Raw genomic sequence first — 15,239 nt, forward strand, 5'->3', positions numbered from 1 at the left:
AGGTCTCTCTGTCATTGTCACTATTGTAGTCCTGTTGGCATCAGCAGAGGACAATCAGATTACTGTTAGGCTGGAAGCAGAAGGTGAGAGAGATCATGAGAACAGGTCTCTACATGCACATGTAGATGCACACACATTGACGCTCTCACTGACTCACATTGCATCTCAGACACATCACATTCTTAAAATGTCATTTTACTCTATTTTCTGTATTTGAAATGTCAACAGAAGCTGAACAACCATCAAAGTTCCAAGAGATAACATTTCACAGCCAGTGTTGGTTCTTGACCCTTCATGCACACCACCTTGGAGTGTTACCTGTCATGCGGAAGTACACACGCCGCATCCGAGCCATTCGGGATCTTCAGAAAATGGTATGGATTAAGGGATTTGACTAGAATATGTGTATAAGTAGGAATAGCTGTGATATTGTATAAGTAGGAATAGCATATGGATCTGGAGGGAGAATAGTTATCATTAGTGCTATATTTATAGTTACTGTTCTTAATTTCTTATCCTTGTTATTAGTAGTGGTGTGATAGTAGTACTACTGGTAGTGATAATAGTAGTAGTATTTTTATTGATATTTATATTCATGTTAATATTATTTTTGAATATTATGCCAATCTATAAATACAATATATCCAACAGGTTGAAGAAATTGAAAGCACAGAATCTCAGTGGGCCAACCTTCCTGTGGCATCAAGGCAGAGAGAGCTTCTTAAGAAATGGAAGACCCAGTTAAAGGTAGAGTTAAAAGTTCTGTCAATGAGACTGTCATTTTAAGTTACAGCTTGCCAAATTTGCTAATTTTATTGTTGTTTCCCCCTTCATTATTGTGTGTAAGTAGCTATGTGTTTTAATGTATTTATTTGCTCAATTCAGTCCTGACAAAATGCTGCTGCTCACTTTTCAAATTAACCTGCCTTTTGACTTTCAAACAGAAACTGAATAAGTCAAGGATCTGTGCTGATGCCGGGCTGCTGGACGAGAAATTGTTGGAACGATGCATGCATTTCTACTCTGATGTTGCCAAGATAGTCTTACGGGCACTCACTGGAGGACCAACTAGTCTGGCTCCCCTGGGAAGCTCTCTTGTAGAAACAGCCAACTTCTCCCCTGTCACCATCAATACCAGAACTCTTTGCTGCCATGCCTGAGTGGTACTTGGATGACATGGCAGAGTTTTTGCTTTTTACGTTACAGTGAGTATTGTAATATAATTATGTAATCTAATCTGTAGCTTGAAATACATAATGTTTATATTTCATATAGTGTAACAAAAAGTCTGAATCTAGAATTTTGAAATCTTTCCATAGCTTATAAAGATTTTAACCTGTAAGTGCTGTAAAGTGTGGTGGGGGTCTGTCGAACTTCTTCCCTGTTAATTCAGGGGTGAGGCAAGGCTGGTCCTTGCACCAACACTTTTCAATACTTGTATAGACTGGATAATGGCAGAGCTACTTGCCAAAGTCAGTGTGGAGCAACACTGGGCAATATCAAGGTCTCAGACCTCGACTTTGCCGATGATGTTGCTATCCTATCTGAGTCCCTGGAGCCACTGGTGGCGGCTCTTGATGCATTTAGCAATGAGGCGAAGCCCTTAGGCCTAGAGGTCTCCTGGACCAAGACTAAGATTCAGGACCTTAGGTGCCTGTTAGGGGAACCCATTCAGTCGATCCATGCTTGCGGCGAGGACGTTGAAGTTACAGAGAGTTTTACATACCTTGGTAGCGTAGTCCATATCTCTGGGCTGTCAGACCAAGAAATCAATAGACAGATTGGGCTGGCAACAGGGGCCATGAACTCGATCAACGAGCATTTGGAGATGTCAGTACCTATGCAGAAGGACCAAGCTACATGTCTTCAAGGCCTCGATGCTGCCAGTTTTGCTCTACGGAAAAACCTAGATAATATCCAGTGTCTTGGAGTCTTGTCTTGATGCCTTATGTAACAAGTCCCTTCACCGGATCATGGGGTACAGTTGGCAGTACCAAGTGTCTAACCGACGGTTACACTGTGAGACTGATATGAGACCTGTTACTTGCATAATCTGGGATCGCCAACTCAGGTTATATGGGCACCTAACTCGTTTCCCTGTGAACGACCCTGCCCATCAGGTTGTCTCTTTGCGAAGCAACCCCGGGTCGAGGAGGCCTGGGGGACGACCCAGGAGGTCGTGGCTTGGGCAGCTCAACAATTCCTGTCGTAAGGAATTAGAGATTGGCCGAGGGCCTGCCTGGGGACTAGCCACGAGGGACTCTTGTGGTTGGAAGCGAAGGGTGGATGCGGCCATGCGCCCCGTCAGTGTTAGCCCCTTGAAGATGATGATGTGAGGATTGCATGCACACATGCAATCCTCATTTTCTAGGTTTACCTGACTTTTCCTATTACCACAGCCCCTGATTTTTTAAAACTCTTTTTATTATTGATAATGTTATATTAATTATGATAATAATAATAATAATAATAATAATAATAATAATAATAATAATAATAATGCTCTAGATGATATAAATTATCATAAGTATAATAATGATAATTATTAAGGATATTGATGATGATAATTGTAGTAATGATGATGGTGATGATACTACTAATAATGATGAGGATAATAGTAGTAATGTTGATATTAATCATAATGAAAATACTACTACTAATTACAATAATAGTAATAATAATAATGTTAATGATAATAATAATAGTGATAATAATAATGAAAATAACAATTAATTAAGGAATGTGATAAAAGGTAATAACCAGGTTGTCCTAGTAATTGAATGATGAAGGAGCACTTGTGAAGTCACCTCTATTTATACAAAATTAACAATACAAAATCATAGTGGACTCAGAAGCAATAGGCTAAGAAGGATGCTTCCATGAGTAACATTCATTTCTGTTTATCCAGATAGTACTGGTAAATATTTTCTAATCATGTTCTTCATAAACAGGTACATGCCCAAGGTGCCCATCAAACACTTAGAAGACCCAATCATCACCATGACCATTGTTCTTTTGTGTACTCCCACCCATATTAAGAACCCATACTTAACAGCCAAACTTGTTGAGGTAGGTTGCAGAAAGATTACTTTCCTATTGTTAAAAGTTTTGATGTTAATGTGGAGGTTGTTCTCATTGTATATGTGATGTAAATAAACTACTGTAGTTTTAGCCAATTAAGGATAATGATAGTGTGTAATAATGATTTTTTAAAATTACATTGTCATTGTTAGATGGTGTTCATGTTGACCCCTTCAGTCCAGCAACATGTCGATAGCTTACATCAGCGCATCCTTCACCATCCACTAGCAGTACACCTACCTGTATCTTTGATGAAATTTTACACAAGTAAGCTGTTTGGAATGGTGACCTTGCATGCAGACATTTATAATGAATTTCCTGATCCAAAAACCATGAGGTATGACTTTATTTGACAAGGTTTGACCTCTTTCTTTCCTTGACAGTGGTGGAGACAACAGGAGCAAGCAGTGAGTTCTATGACAAATTCACCATCCGTTATCACATTAGTGTAATTTTCAAGAGCCTTTGGGAAGACAGAGGACACAGGCAAGCTGTAATAACAGAGTCCAAGTGAGTAACTTTACATTGGAAATATTTGTTTCAAAAGGCAGTTGTCAAGTCAGTAGAAATCTACTAAGCTCTATGTATTTACTTACATCATACAGCAGAGCTCTTGAGGGAGATATAGAAGTGCAACTATATGCAACTGGAGTGAAAGAGGGATGTCTTCACTAGGCATAGACTTGAATGATAGTCAGTTGCTTCAAGTCATTGGTAATGTTTTTTCACCAATTTACCCATCATTACTTCTTTCAGTTCTGGTAAAGAGTTTGTGAAATTTGTGAACCTCCTGATGAATGATACAACATTCCTTTTGGATGAATCATTAGATGCTCTGAAGGTAAGTTTGGTGTAAACTCTCAATTGCAGATGATTCTATATAATACATTGAGCCATATGTGAGGATTGGATTTTATAATTTAGTCACAAGTTTAAACAAAAGAAAAGAAAGGAAAAGAAATGGGATGAAAGATAATATATTCTTCATAAAAGAAAAGAAGAGAAGAATTACTGGTACCTTATTATCTACACACTGTCTTTGCTTGTGAACTTATTACAAAAATAATATGCTCCAAGAAGTTAACTGTTCCATCTATATTGTGCTGTTAAGCGCATCCATGAAGTCCAGGAGGAAATGGAGAGAGGCACTTGGTCACAGCAGACTAGGGAGCAGCAGCAGACAAGACAGAGGTTGCTGGCCACAGACGAAAGACAGTGCAGGTGAGTGGAGTGTCCACTGTCATCTTTGTAGTTGTCATCATATTCCATTTTACTCATGTCATCATCATCATCTGGTCTGGTAGATGTCCAGCTTCATTTACATCGGCCTACACCACCTTGAAAGTTCTATGGTGATGGATATCAGCTCAGTGTTCATTAATACTGGTGCTGGAGCCATATTCTGTTTCAACATAAGCTTATTGCAGTGTATGGGAATGTCTGGGTTATGTATAGTTCACTTATTATCTTGTAACAAGCCTTTTCACAGAATATATTAATATGATGTATGTGCATATGTACACAAGCACAAAGAGAAACACGCATGCAAATATGCTAAAAAATGGAGGTAGGAGATCTTAAAACTGTGTCAGACTCTTTGCTACTTTCTTCAGTCATTGGATAGGCAGACAAAGGGTTGTCATTGTCCTCACCTGAGGATAGCTCACATTTATAATGGTGTGGTGAAGGGCAGAGGACCTTCTGGGGGATGAGTAGCATGTAGGCAGTAATATAAGTTGATGGGTAAGGGCTATCCATATTTTCTGGGTATCATCATGGGTGGTGTAAGGGCATCAAAAGAGGTTGGGAGGAGCTATGGTTAGGGCAAGGCTAAGGTCTAATATAATTTCAAAGCTGCTGTACACCCATTATATACACTTTTCCACCAATACCTTGCAACTTGATATAATGATTTTCCCCTCATTTGTGCAAGTATACCTACATATTAAACCCCTACAATATGAATGATGTGACCATCATGTCATGAAAAAATTTGGTTTGAATGGCAGGTGATGTGAACATGCAGTCATGGGAAAATTTGGCTGAGGGTCAGGATGATGCAAACTTGCCATCCTGAGAATTTTGGCTGAAGGGCAAGGAGATTGGAATGACTCATCACGCATGCACAAAGATCTTGGAGGGTAATTAGACTCAGTAGGCATTTAGGAAGGGGCTTTTGCATTATTTCTATCAATAAACAAGTGTGAAATGTACTGGCAGAGAGCCATGACTAGAAGAGCACCACTATTTCCTTGCTCAGGATCCTGTTCTTGGCTATTGTGATTGGCCACATAGGTTGTATTACATAAAAAGTAATATTATAAAAAAAAAATACACAAATAACAAAATTGTTAACTATTGTTATTATTATTGTCATCAGTTACAGACTACCTACAGAAGTGATATGGAGTCTATGCAAGGAAAAATCTATGACCATCTAGATAAAGCAAATTAAATGACAAATATAGATATTGGAAAATGGCAAAAAAGCTTAAATCATGAATATTTGTGTGTGTCCGGCCTACAAGCCACACACCCTGTAGAGTGGCCTCACAAGTAAGAATGATGCCTGTATTTTGGGCCATGTGATGGAAGTGAAGCATACAGATCCAATGGGTTAGAATATAATTTTTTTTTTTACATCATTATTTCTGGATCAGCTTCTTGGAGTGTTCAGCAGTCTGTGTTATTATAGCCTAACTGTATCTCAGGTTGACATCAAGGACATAACATTAATTTATAGTTACACCTCAGTTATATGATAATTGCATAACTATGACAATAAATTCAAATCTTAACATTTTTATGAGTACTGGCCTAGGAAACTTTCTGGTGGTGTATGCAATGTCTAAACTTGCAACTTAAAGACAGTTGATATCTTTCTATATTTATTATTTTATTACATTCAGTGTCCTGCATTATAAAGGTTAGTTTCAGTGAGATGGCACAATAAAGTAGATCATAGTTTTTCTTTCTTTCTTTCCTTTTTTGAAATTATTTTTTATCTGTGACTATAAATTATATACAGATTTCTCATTTTTCTTGTTGATATACTTTAAGAAATATATTAGGATACAGGTAAAAGATTAATAATTTTATGGAACTTTCTTACCCCTCAAAAGATCATACTTGACATTAGCAAGAGAAACAGTTGATATGATGCACTACTTGACAAAAGAGGTGCCAGCCCCATTCTTAAGGCCAGAGCTCTGTGACAGACTGGCTGCAATGCTCAACTTCAACCTTGCTCAGCTCTGTGGACAGAAGTGTAAGTTTATAGACAATATTGCATATATGCCAATTTTGTTTCCAACTCACCAATTGATGTTGATTACTGGGGGGCATTGCAAGAAAAACAGTAGAAAAGCAATTGAAAACTTTTCTCTAAAGCCTGTATATCTATGTGCTTTAGGCTTTAAACTGATACAGGATTAAATTTGAGTAAAGTATTGCTCATGGAATAGGCAGATTCATGTGTTTCCCAAACCTGACATAGTAGCATTTATAAAGTATTTCATTTGATAGATATGGTAAATATGCTCATTGGTGAATATTTTCTTCCAAAACTTCTTTTATTTCCATATTTGACTAGCAATTAAGGAATTGCTGTTAATGTCCTAATGATCAATCTACAGGTGGGAATCTAAAGGTGCGGCAAGCAGACAAATATGGATGGGAGCCAAGAAAACTGCTAGAGCAGATAGTGGATATTTACTTGCATTTAGACTCGACTAAGTTTGCTCAATCTATTGCTAATGATGAGGTGAGTGGTTTTATCATCAGAGGCAAGTTTTTCAGCCTCTAAAGGGACTTTTTATTGGAATTCTATAATTTTTAAAGCTGTTTAAACTTGGCAATTGGTCCTAAGTAAACATTGTCTGCCATGTTGGCTGCATTACATTTGCACTTCTCAGGGCTAAACATGTCCAGACTGACTTTAAAATGTAATCAGCAACATAAAACACAATAGCCAGTACCATATTCTATTTGTCACTTAACCCAATGCTCCCAGGAAAATTGACTGTATTATTGTTTTGTGATATGCAGGAATACATAGATGGCTTCACAAGTGTTCAGCTACCAAGGAGCCAATTAGTAGTCTACATGAACTCACTTAATTTCCCCCTTACTTGAGTTTTCAAAACTTTTTTTCAGATATCGATGCTGTTAGTATTATTATTGACATTATAATTATTAGTGCTACTAACCCATTCGTCCCGGAATTTTTTGCTCGTCACTGAGCCCCGCTCCCGGGAATAGTTGCCAGCCGAGTGGGCCCCCGCAACAGGATTTTTTCTGGCGCTGCGCGGCTGCGCAAAGACCATCATATCAATTTTGCAGGAATCTGACCATAGATTTTGTAGTAAAGTTTGGGTTTTATATAAGGGTAATGTTTAGAAACTGCAAGTTTCTCATGGTGTTATCTAGGCATCTTTTCGCATTTGTATTGAGTAGATATACTGAATAGCTTCAAAGTTTTTCTATATTAACAGATGACATGAAAATTTGATGCTAAATGTTAGTGCTGTTTTGAACGAGAGGTAAGAGTGTGGACTTCCTCCTTCCGGCCCTGTAGCAGAGGAAACACCTCTTGTATCTCCTTCCAGGTGTCTCCCTCACAATGTGTCGAGTCCTGCCCTGAAATCTGGAAGGAGACCACTTCAGTGCCCTGCGCACTGAAGGGTAAAACTGAGCGAGCTGGTCCCCCAAGTCCACTCCCTTCATTCAGTCGTTGTAGGCAACAATGCACTCTGGCTTCATGACCAGCGGTCCTCCACCAAGTGTGACGTGTGGACTGTTGACAACATGTTCACCTGTTTGACGTCCATCCAACATGCCGGTTGGAAAACTCCGGGAGTCCACGTCCCCCCGCTTCCAGACCTTCAAATCACGAGGCATGTGGCAGCGGTTCAGGCGCACAGTCCCACTGCACCAGTCTTCCTGTACTGTAAAAAATGGAAGAGCACTGGAGAGGTGTACCAGTTGTCAACAACACCGTGTACCCTTTCCAAAGAATTCACCGCTTTCTGAGAGGACGGTAGAGACCCCTGCTCCCTGCCAGTATAGATCTTGACCATGGCAGTGTACCCTGCCACCAGGCTGTCACTTGCGGAAAGTTTGTACACCTTTACCCCAAATCTGGCCCGCTTTGCTCGGGTTGTAGGTGTGGAAACTTAGGCGACCTCTAAATTTCCAGGGATGGAAAATTTTGGGGTTATGGATATAACTGATCCGGGACAAGACCTTCCTGAAGCAATCCCAAAAATGGTCAGCACTTCCCTCAGTTTCCACAGCCGATCTCCTCTACCAGTTCCATCTCATTGTTCTGGAAATGGAGGTTGCGGGAATCTGTTTGAACCTCTCGCGAGCTATGGTCAAGGGAAAATTGGCAGGTCACCCCTTGATTCCTCGACCAGTAAAAGGCCAGCCGAGGTTTCTTTTTGATCCCCATCAGCATCCGGATCCAAGGTATACGTAAAGCTTGCACTCATGATTGGGTGCCATCACCATCCGTGCTTCGTGCCGTCTTGTTCGCCTCTGCAAATCTGTCAGCAGGCAAATGTAATGCATTAGGTGATGTAGGTACACTTATTACCTTTGGATATCTGGATAATAGCAGTAATGTTTATTAAAGAAAAGCTATACGAATCGACTCTACATACCTATTCGTCTCTTCCACTATGAGGTCAATCAGCTCGTCAGTGATGAACTCTCTGTACACTGCCAGTGGCGTTGAATCCTTGACCAGGTCAACCTTGATACCAGGTGTACCAGAAAAACTGTACTTTCTTGGTATATTCTCCCTCCTTCTCCACCTAAGTCTGGGGTCCCTGGGCGTTGCTATTCCACATTTTGTTGACATGAGCAGACAGAGGCTTGTCAAGGTCGAGTGTCGAGCCCAAACGATGGTTCGTTGTGTGGACGAAGTCTAAATCGTCGTCACTTGGGGCCTCATAATCATTGTCTGAGTCTGAGTCATTGCTGGGGATTAGCTCATCCCCAGTGTCGTCGTCCTCCAAGGAGCTCGACTCTGACAAAAAAATATGTCGAGGTGGACGGCCTCGACTGGTGGCAAGAGCGAGAGCGAGAGCAAGGGAGAGGGCGAGGGCGAGAGTGAGAGCGAGAGAGAGAAAAGGAGCAAGAGCTCATACCTTCCATGGCTGCAATCGTTCTGCTGGAATGAGCCTTTGACTGACATTTTATTCACATGACTAACCAATCAGGTCACACCATGTGACCTGATCCACCAAACATTATGGGGCTTGTAGAAGCCATGGCAAGATTAGATGCCATACGTGTTGGGGTCCAATGAGAGCATGGCAGGAACATGGGCAAATGGGTTAGTAATACTATTAGCAAAAAGAGTAAGATAAGATATTTAAAAAAATAATGGAAAAGGGTAAACAGGTGATACAGGATCCTGTTGAAACATCTTTTTGTTTGTATGCCTCCACCTTGATACAAAGTAATACACTGGCCAGCCGATCAGAGTTCAATATTTTGCAATTCATTTCACGAATGTCTCAGTTAGGGATTTATATTTTAATTAATCATGTGTCTTATCACACGTCTCTTGATAGGAAGTTTATATATAATGATGCATAAAATGTATCATATATTAGATACATATTCCCTCTATATGGATAAAATATGAGGTAAATGAACATGGAGCTCACTCGTAGTGGATACAATAATGTAAAACTTCAAGCATTACTTTTACTTTCCATAGGAAGAATAGTAGATGTAACAAGAGAAAGAGGAAAAATTGTTTGACTGAATCTGAGCATTTGAAAGTTTCCACAGCCTTGCAAATCAAAGAGTGGTGTGTATAAACAATGTAATGGATACAGTGCTGTGTTACTTTCTCCATTTGAACCTTCCTTAAAGCTTGACTTCCAGCTAAAAATCATGCCAGGATATTAAGTACTTTAATGATTTTTTTGTTGACATTTTTGTGAAATAAAGATGAATAGGACTATATATATATATATTAAAATATATATATATAATATATATATTATATATATATATATATATTTTATATATATATATATTTTTTTTTTTTTTTTTTTTTTTTTTTTTTTTTTTTTTTTTTTTTTTTTTTTTTTTCTTTTTTTTTTCTCTTTTTTTCTTTTTTTTTTTTTTTTTTTTCTTTCTTTCTTTCTTTCTTTTTCTTTCTTTTCTTTCTTTCTTTCTTTCTTTCTTTTCTTTCTTTCTTTTCTCTCCCCCCCCAAACCCCATACCCGTTGTTGGTCGTGGGGGGGGCTTAGGAGGCAGAGACGGGGACCCAATGATGGGGAACTCCCCAACCTTGGGACTCAGCCCTCGACTCACTAATTTTGCATGGTCTTTTTTTCCTTCACACTTTTCGTTTCTGTCCCTTCACCAACCCTTCTGCTATCCACCTCCTAAGGTTGAGAGCCGTGCTGAAAGGATGAAAGGCTGACTTTGTGCCAGTCCTGAACAGCCTGAGGGGGCCATGGCCCGGTATTCCCCTGATTTAGTTACCTAGCCCTTACCCATCAAGGGGACCCTGAGGGGGGGACTGTTTTTTTCCCCAACTAATACAGGGTTACATGGCCAGTAATGAAAACATATCCCCACTATTTGGGGCAATGAGCTTGCCCCTTTATCAAATAGCCCCCAAAGATGTAAACCCACCCGATTCCTTGACCCCAGGGTCTCCTTTTTTGGACCAGGGCTCCGAACCTGCAATAACTAACCCCCTCAATGCCTACTAGTACAGTACCCAAATAATCAACCTTTTAAAGGACATTTCCACTCTCCCGCATGCTCAACTTCAACACCTTACCCCCACAACCCCCCAACATCAACCACCCCTCCACCCTAATTAATACCTTACAGCCTTAAAGCCCACCTCACCATAACACTACCACCATCAACAACACGCCCCCAACCTTCTACTACCCCTATCTCTACAACAACCCTTAAATACCTCTTTATGCCCCAAAATGGGACCGTTTTTCGGGGACCCTCCCCAGTCCCTACTCTGACAACAGCCTTCTCTCCAACAATGTCTCCAAAAACAAGTGGGTAAAGTCTTTCTGAAACCAAACCAAACCGCTCCCGTCTTGTCACATTTAACATCCGAAACCAAGCATACCAAAAACTAACTGCCTATAGGAAACCCCATCCTTGTAGAACCTTATCCAACCCTCAATACTTGCACTGGAACAGTTCATCTCCCCAGCAACTCCCTAATCTATACAAGATTGGTCAGTTGTGAGAAGACCTACTTGCCTTCCAGACTATGATACAACATCAGTACAATCTACTCCATTCCCCCCAGAGGTCATCGAAAGAACCCACTAACATAGCCAAAATTACCTTCCTTGACATGACCTTCCCTTTAACGTCTACATAGAGGAAATCCCCCCTGTTCATCCATACCACCCTCCTCCACGTCAGTGCCAAATGTTGGCGTCTAGGACACCCAGCCAAACATTGCCGTTCCACACCCCGATGCCCCTATTGCCCAACCTGGCCATACCCATCTAATGCCCTGCACAATCACGCACATATGCCACTGGCGGCCCCCAATGTATTTATGGGCTGTCCCACCTACAAATTTGAGTCTGAGGTAGCAACTCTCAGATTCAACTTGGAACACGTGAGTGGTTTCTCTCTACTCCTTACTCCAGTATACTGCCATTCTACCAATTCAACCCCCCCCCCCCCTACATCTAACTCCCCCTCTTCCCTCCCCCCTTCCCAGTCAACTCTTTCCAGCCTAATCCACACTCCAATCTCTACTCCAGATACCCCAAATCACCACTACAACCCAAACACCCCCCCTCTCCCTCCTCGCATTTACCCTAACAACAGACAAACTTCCCCCCTTTCCCCTCCCACACAATCCCCCTCCTTCCTTTGCCCCTACGCTTGAGACACCAGTCCTCTCGTCCCCCCTCACAAGAAATCCTTTACCCCCAAACTCCCCAACCAACTCCCAAAGACTACTGAAATTTTCCCAAGTTACTTAATGAAACTGACACTCAACCTCCAATCTTACAACCCTGCTCCTTCCCCCCTCCAAGTACTGCTGATATCCACCCCCTCCTCCAAACCGTATCCCCCTACACCCTATCCTCCTACCCCCTCCAACACAGCCCATCCCCCACCCCACCCCGCCCCACATTAACCCCCCACCATCCCCTCTATCCCTTCCACTCCCTCCGGATACACACATAATCCCTTATGTCAAAAAGTATCCCCTTCTCAGACCCTCATTCTTAATACCCCTCCTAAAAGAACACCACTCCCACACTCCACTCAGACCTCTCAATCCTTCCCACCCTCTAGCTGCTTCCCCTCAAAATCTCCAACACGTACTACAACTATATCACTAAAGTATAACAAATCCTTCATTGGAATATTCACGGTTTCCGCTCCCACAGACCTGACCTTCGCCCATATCCTTTCCTCTTATACCCATCTATTGTATGCCTTAAAGAGACCTTCAAACACATCCTCCAATCCAATCCCCCAATTATCATTTTGTCTCTTCCCACATTCCCTTATGTCTTGTCCATACTTATAAATCAAAACACCTTATGTACACCTCCTTTAAAACCAATGTCCCTTGCACAGTTATTCGATCTTCCTCATCATTGATCACACTGATTTCAGTCTACTTCTCCCTTCCACCCATTGACTTTGTTGCTTTGAAAATCTAATTCCCATTTCAACCCCTTTTCCTCATAGTTGTGCCCTTTAAACTGCACCACACTCTTTGGGTGATTCTATCACAACTCCCAGGCCGTTCTCTAAGCGTTCCTCTCCACAGTTGACCTTCTATTCTAAATTCGATCGCCCCACAACTTTGATACCCACACGCAATCTTTTTCATGCATTGACCTCTCTCTATGCTCCCTTCTTTTCCCATTAGATTTCACGTCAATTTAGACTACTTTCCCGTATGACCACTTTCCAGTTCCCCTTTTCTCCTACTTCATACTTCCCACTTCCTAACTCCCCACGTGGTGCTTTGATAGAGCGACTGGCATACTTCACTTCACTCCCCTGTTTATTCATACTCCTCCATTCTCCCTCACCTCCATTTCAGAAGATATAGTGTTTCACAAATACAGTCTTAAGAGCTCACATACGCTACCCCTCAAACCCTTTAAAGACATATACCTCCAAATGTTTCCATGGTGGAATTCTGATTGCACTAAAGCACTTCGTTTAAAAAACGTGCAGCCTGGAACATTACCGCTACAAGAGAGGGTACCCAAACAACATCAGCCCTTATCTCCGTTAAAAGAGATCTGCCTATCTTCGTCGTACTCCGGAATAGTAAACAATAGCGGGCGAAATTATGTTTCATCAATTCATCCTACATCTTTTCTGTTCAGGCAAACATCCCCTCCTGCCCCCGTCCTCCATATTCGGATCCCCAAATTTTCTGATCCTCTCCAAGCGCTAATGAACTGGGTGATTATTTCAGCCAGGTCAGTAGTGGATCTCCCTTTTCTCCACTCTTCTCTTCTATTAAGACCACCAAGAACGTACCCCCATTACCCTCACCCCATCCTCCGCTAAGTTTCCCATAATGCTCCATTTTCTTCCTCTGAACTCATTGCTGCCCTACAATCGTGCTGCAACAAATCATGAAGGCCTGACGTATTCACTACCGTATGCTCCCGCAACTCCCATCTTCCTCCTTATTCTTCCTATTAAAAATTTACAAAACCCCATATGGACATCAGGAATTTTCCTTCTAATTGGCGAGAAGCTCTTATCCTTCCCTTCCTGAAACCCAATAAATCGGTACCCTCCCTCAAGACTATCGCCCCATCGCACTAACTAGCTGCTTGTCAAACTATTAGAGCGAATGGGGAACTTCCGCTTAATGTGTATCTTGAATCTCACAATCTTCCTCTCTCCTTCCCAAATTTGGTTTTCGCCGTGCCAGCTGACCCCCTTGCTCATTTTGAGACATATATTACATCTGGGATTTGCACGCCATGAATCCATACTAGCTATATTTTTTGATCTAGAAAAAACATATGATACGACATGGCAGTACCATATCTCCAACAATTGTCCTCTCTAGGCATAAGTGGAAACATGGGTGTCTTCATAAAGTCCTTCCTCTCCCAACGCACTTTCCAGGTCAAAATTGCCTCTGCCACATCATCTTTCTTTCCCCAAATCAAAGGTGTCCCACAAGGGAGTGTGGGTCAGTACCCCCTTTATTCCTTCTTGCTGTTAATGATATTGTTTCAGTTTTACCACCCGGAGCCCGGTCATCACTATATGTTGATGATTTAACCATCTATGCCTCTGGCACATCCATACCAAATCTCTAGCAATTTCTTCAATCTGCAATCTCATCAGTATCTTCCTGGGCCACAAACCCCTGGCTTCCGCTTTTTCTACATGTAAATCTTTCTCCATCCTTTCTCTCGCTCACCGTGTAGGTCCCCTACCCCCACTCTTCCTATATGGTACTCCTCCAATGCCGTTTTCCTCTGGCAAATTCCTTGGGGTCATTTTTGACTCCAAACTGTCCTGGCGAGAACCATATTCTACACATTAAGAAAAAGCTCTCCACCGTCTTCGAATCTTAAAAACTCTATCCCATATATCAGGGCTCAGATCGCAAAACCTCCTTCATCTTTATGTTACTTTGATCCTCTCCACTCTTGATTATGGATGCCATATCTACTCCTCTGCCTCAACTTCTCTCCTTGCCCCTCTTGATACATCCATCACTGTGGTCTTCGCTTAGCACTAGCGCCTTTCGCTCCTCTCCAGTTTAGAGCCTGTACACTGAATCAGGCATACCATCTCTATCTCGACATCGTGCCCTTCTCTCTCTCCGATGCTATGTTCGTTTCCCCCAACTTTTCCCCCACTAAACTAACTATCCCACAATCCCTACTTCCTCCTTTTCTCCACTCGCATGGATACCTCCTCTCCCATTCCCCTTTCCCCATCTCCAACCTCTCCTTTTTCTGTCCATTCAGTCCCCCCATGGCTTATACCTCACCCCCATATTTGCTCTTCTGTTTTCCCCGACCCACCAAAATCAAAAATCCCTCCTACTGTCCTTCTCCCCATTTCCCTTTACCATGTCTCCACTCATTTCCCCTATATTCACGTATATACTGATGGCTCCAAATCCACCT

At 41.6% G+C, this 15,239-nt stretch overlaps 1 protein-coding gene across 1 annotated transcript in view; it reads left to right on the top strand.

The window, feature by feature from the left end:
* The first annotated feature begins 203 nt into the window (after nt 1-203).
* Nucleotides 204-15,239, top strand: part of LOC119571593 (ubiquitin conjugation factor E4 B-like) — a 24,569-nt gene continuing 9,533 nt past the window's right edge. The window contains 11 exon segments of the mRNA XM_037918832.1: nt 204-374; nt 652-747; nt 945-1,132; nt 1,134-1,205; nt 2,952-3,069; nt 3,234-3,348; nt 3,465-3,591; nt 3,838-3,922; nt 4,193-4,302; nt 6,204-6,349; nt 6,717-6,844. Coding sequence (XP_037774760.1) covers nt 219-374; nt 652-747; nt 945-1,132; nt 1,134-1,205; nt 2,952-3,069; nt 3,234-3,348; nt 3,465-3,591; nt 3,838-3,922; nt 4,193-4,302; nt 6,204-6,349; nt 6,717-6,844 — 1,341 coding nt within the window. The 5' untranslated portion in view covers nt 204-218.

The sequence above is a fragment of the Penaeus monodon genome, unplaced genomic scaffold (genome assembly GCF_015228065.2).
Source record: "Penaeus monodon isolate SGIC_2016 unplaced genomic scaffold, NSTDA_Pmon_1 PmonScaffold_708, whole genome shotgun sequence".
NCBI lineage: Eukaryota > Metazoa > Arthropoda > Malacostraca > Decapoda > Penaeidae > Penaeus > Penaeus monodon.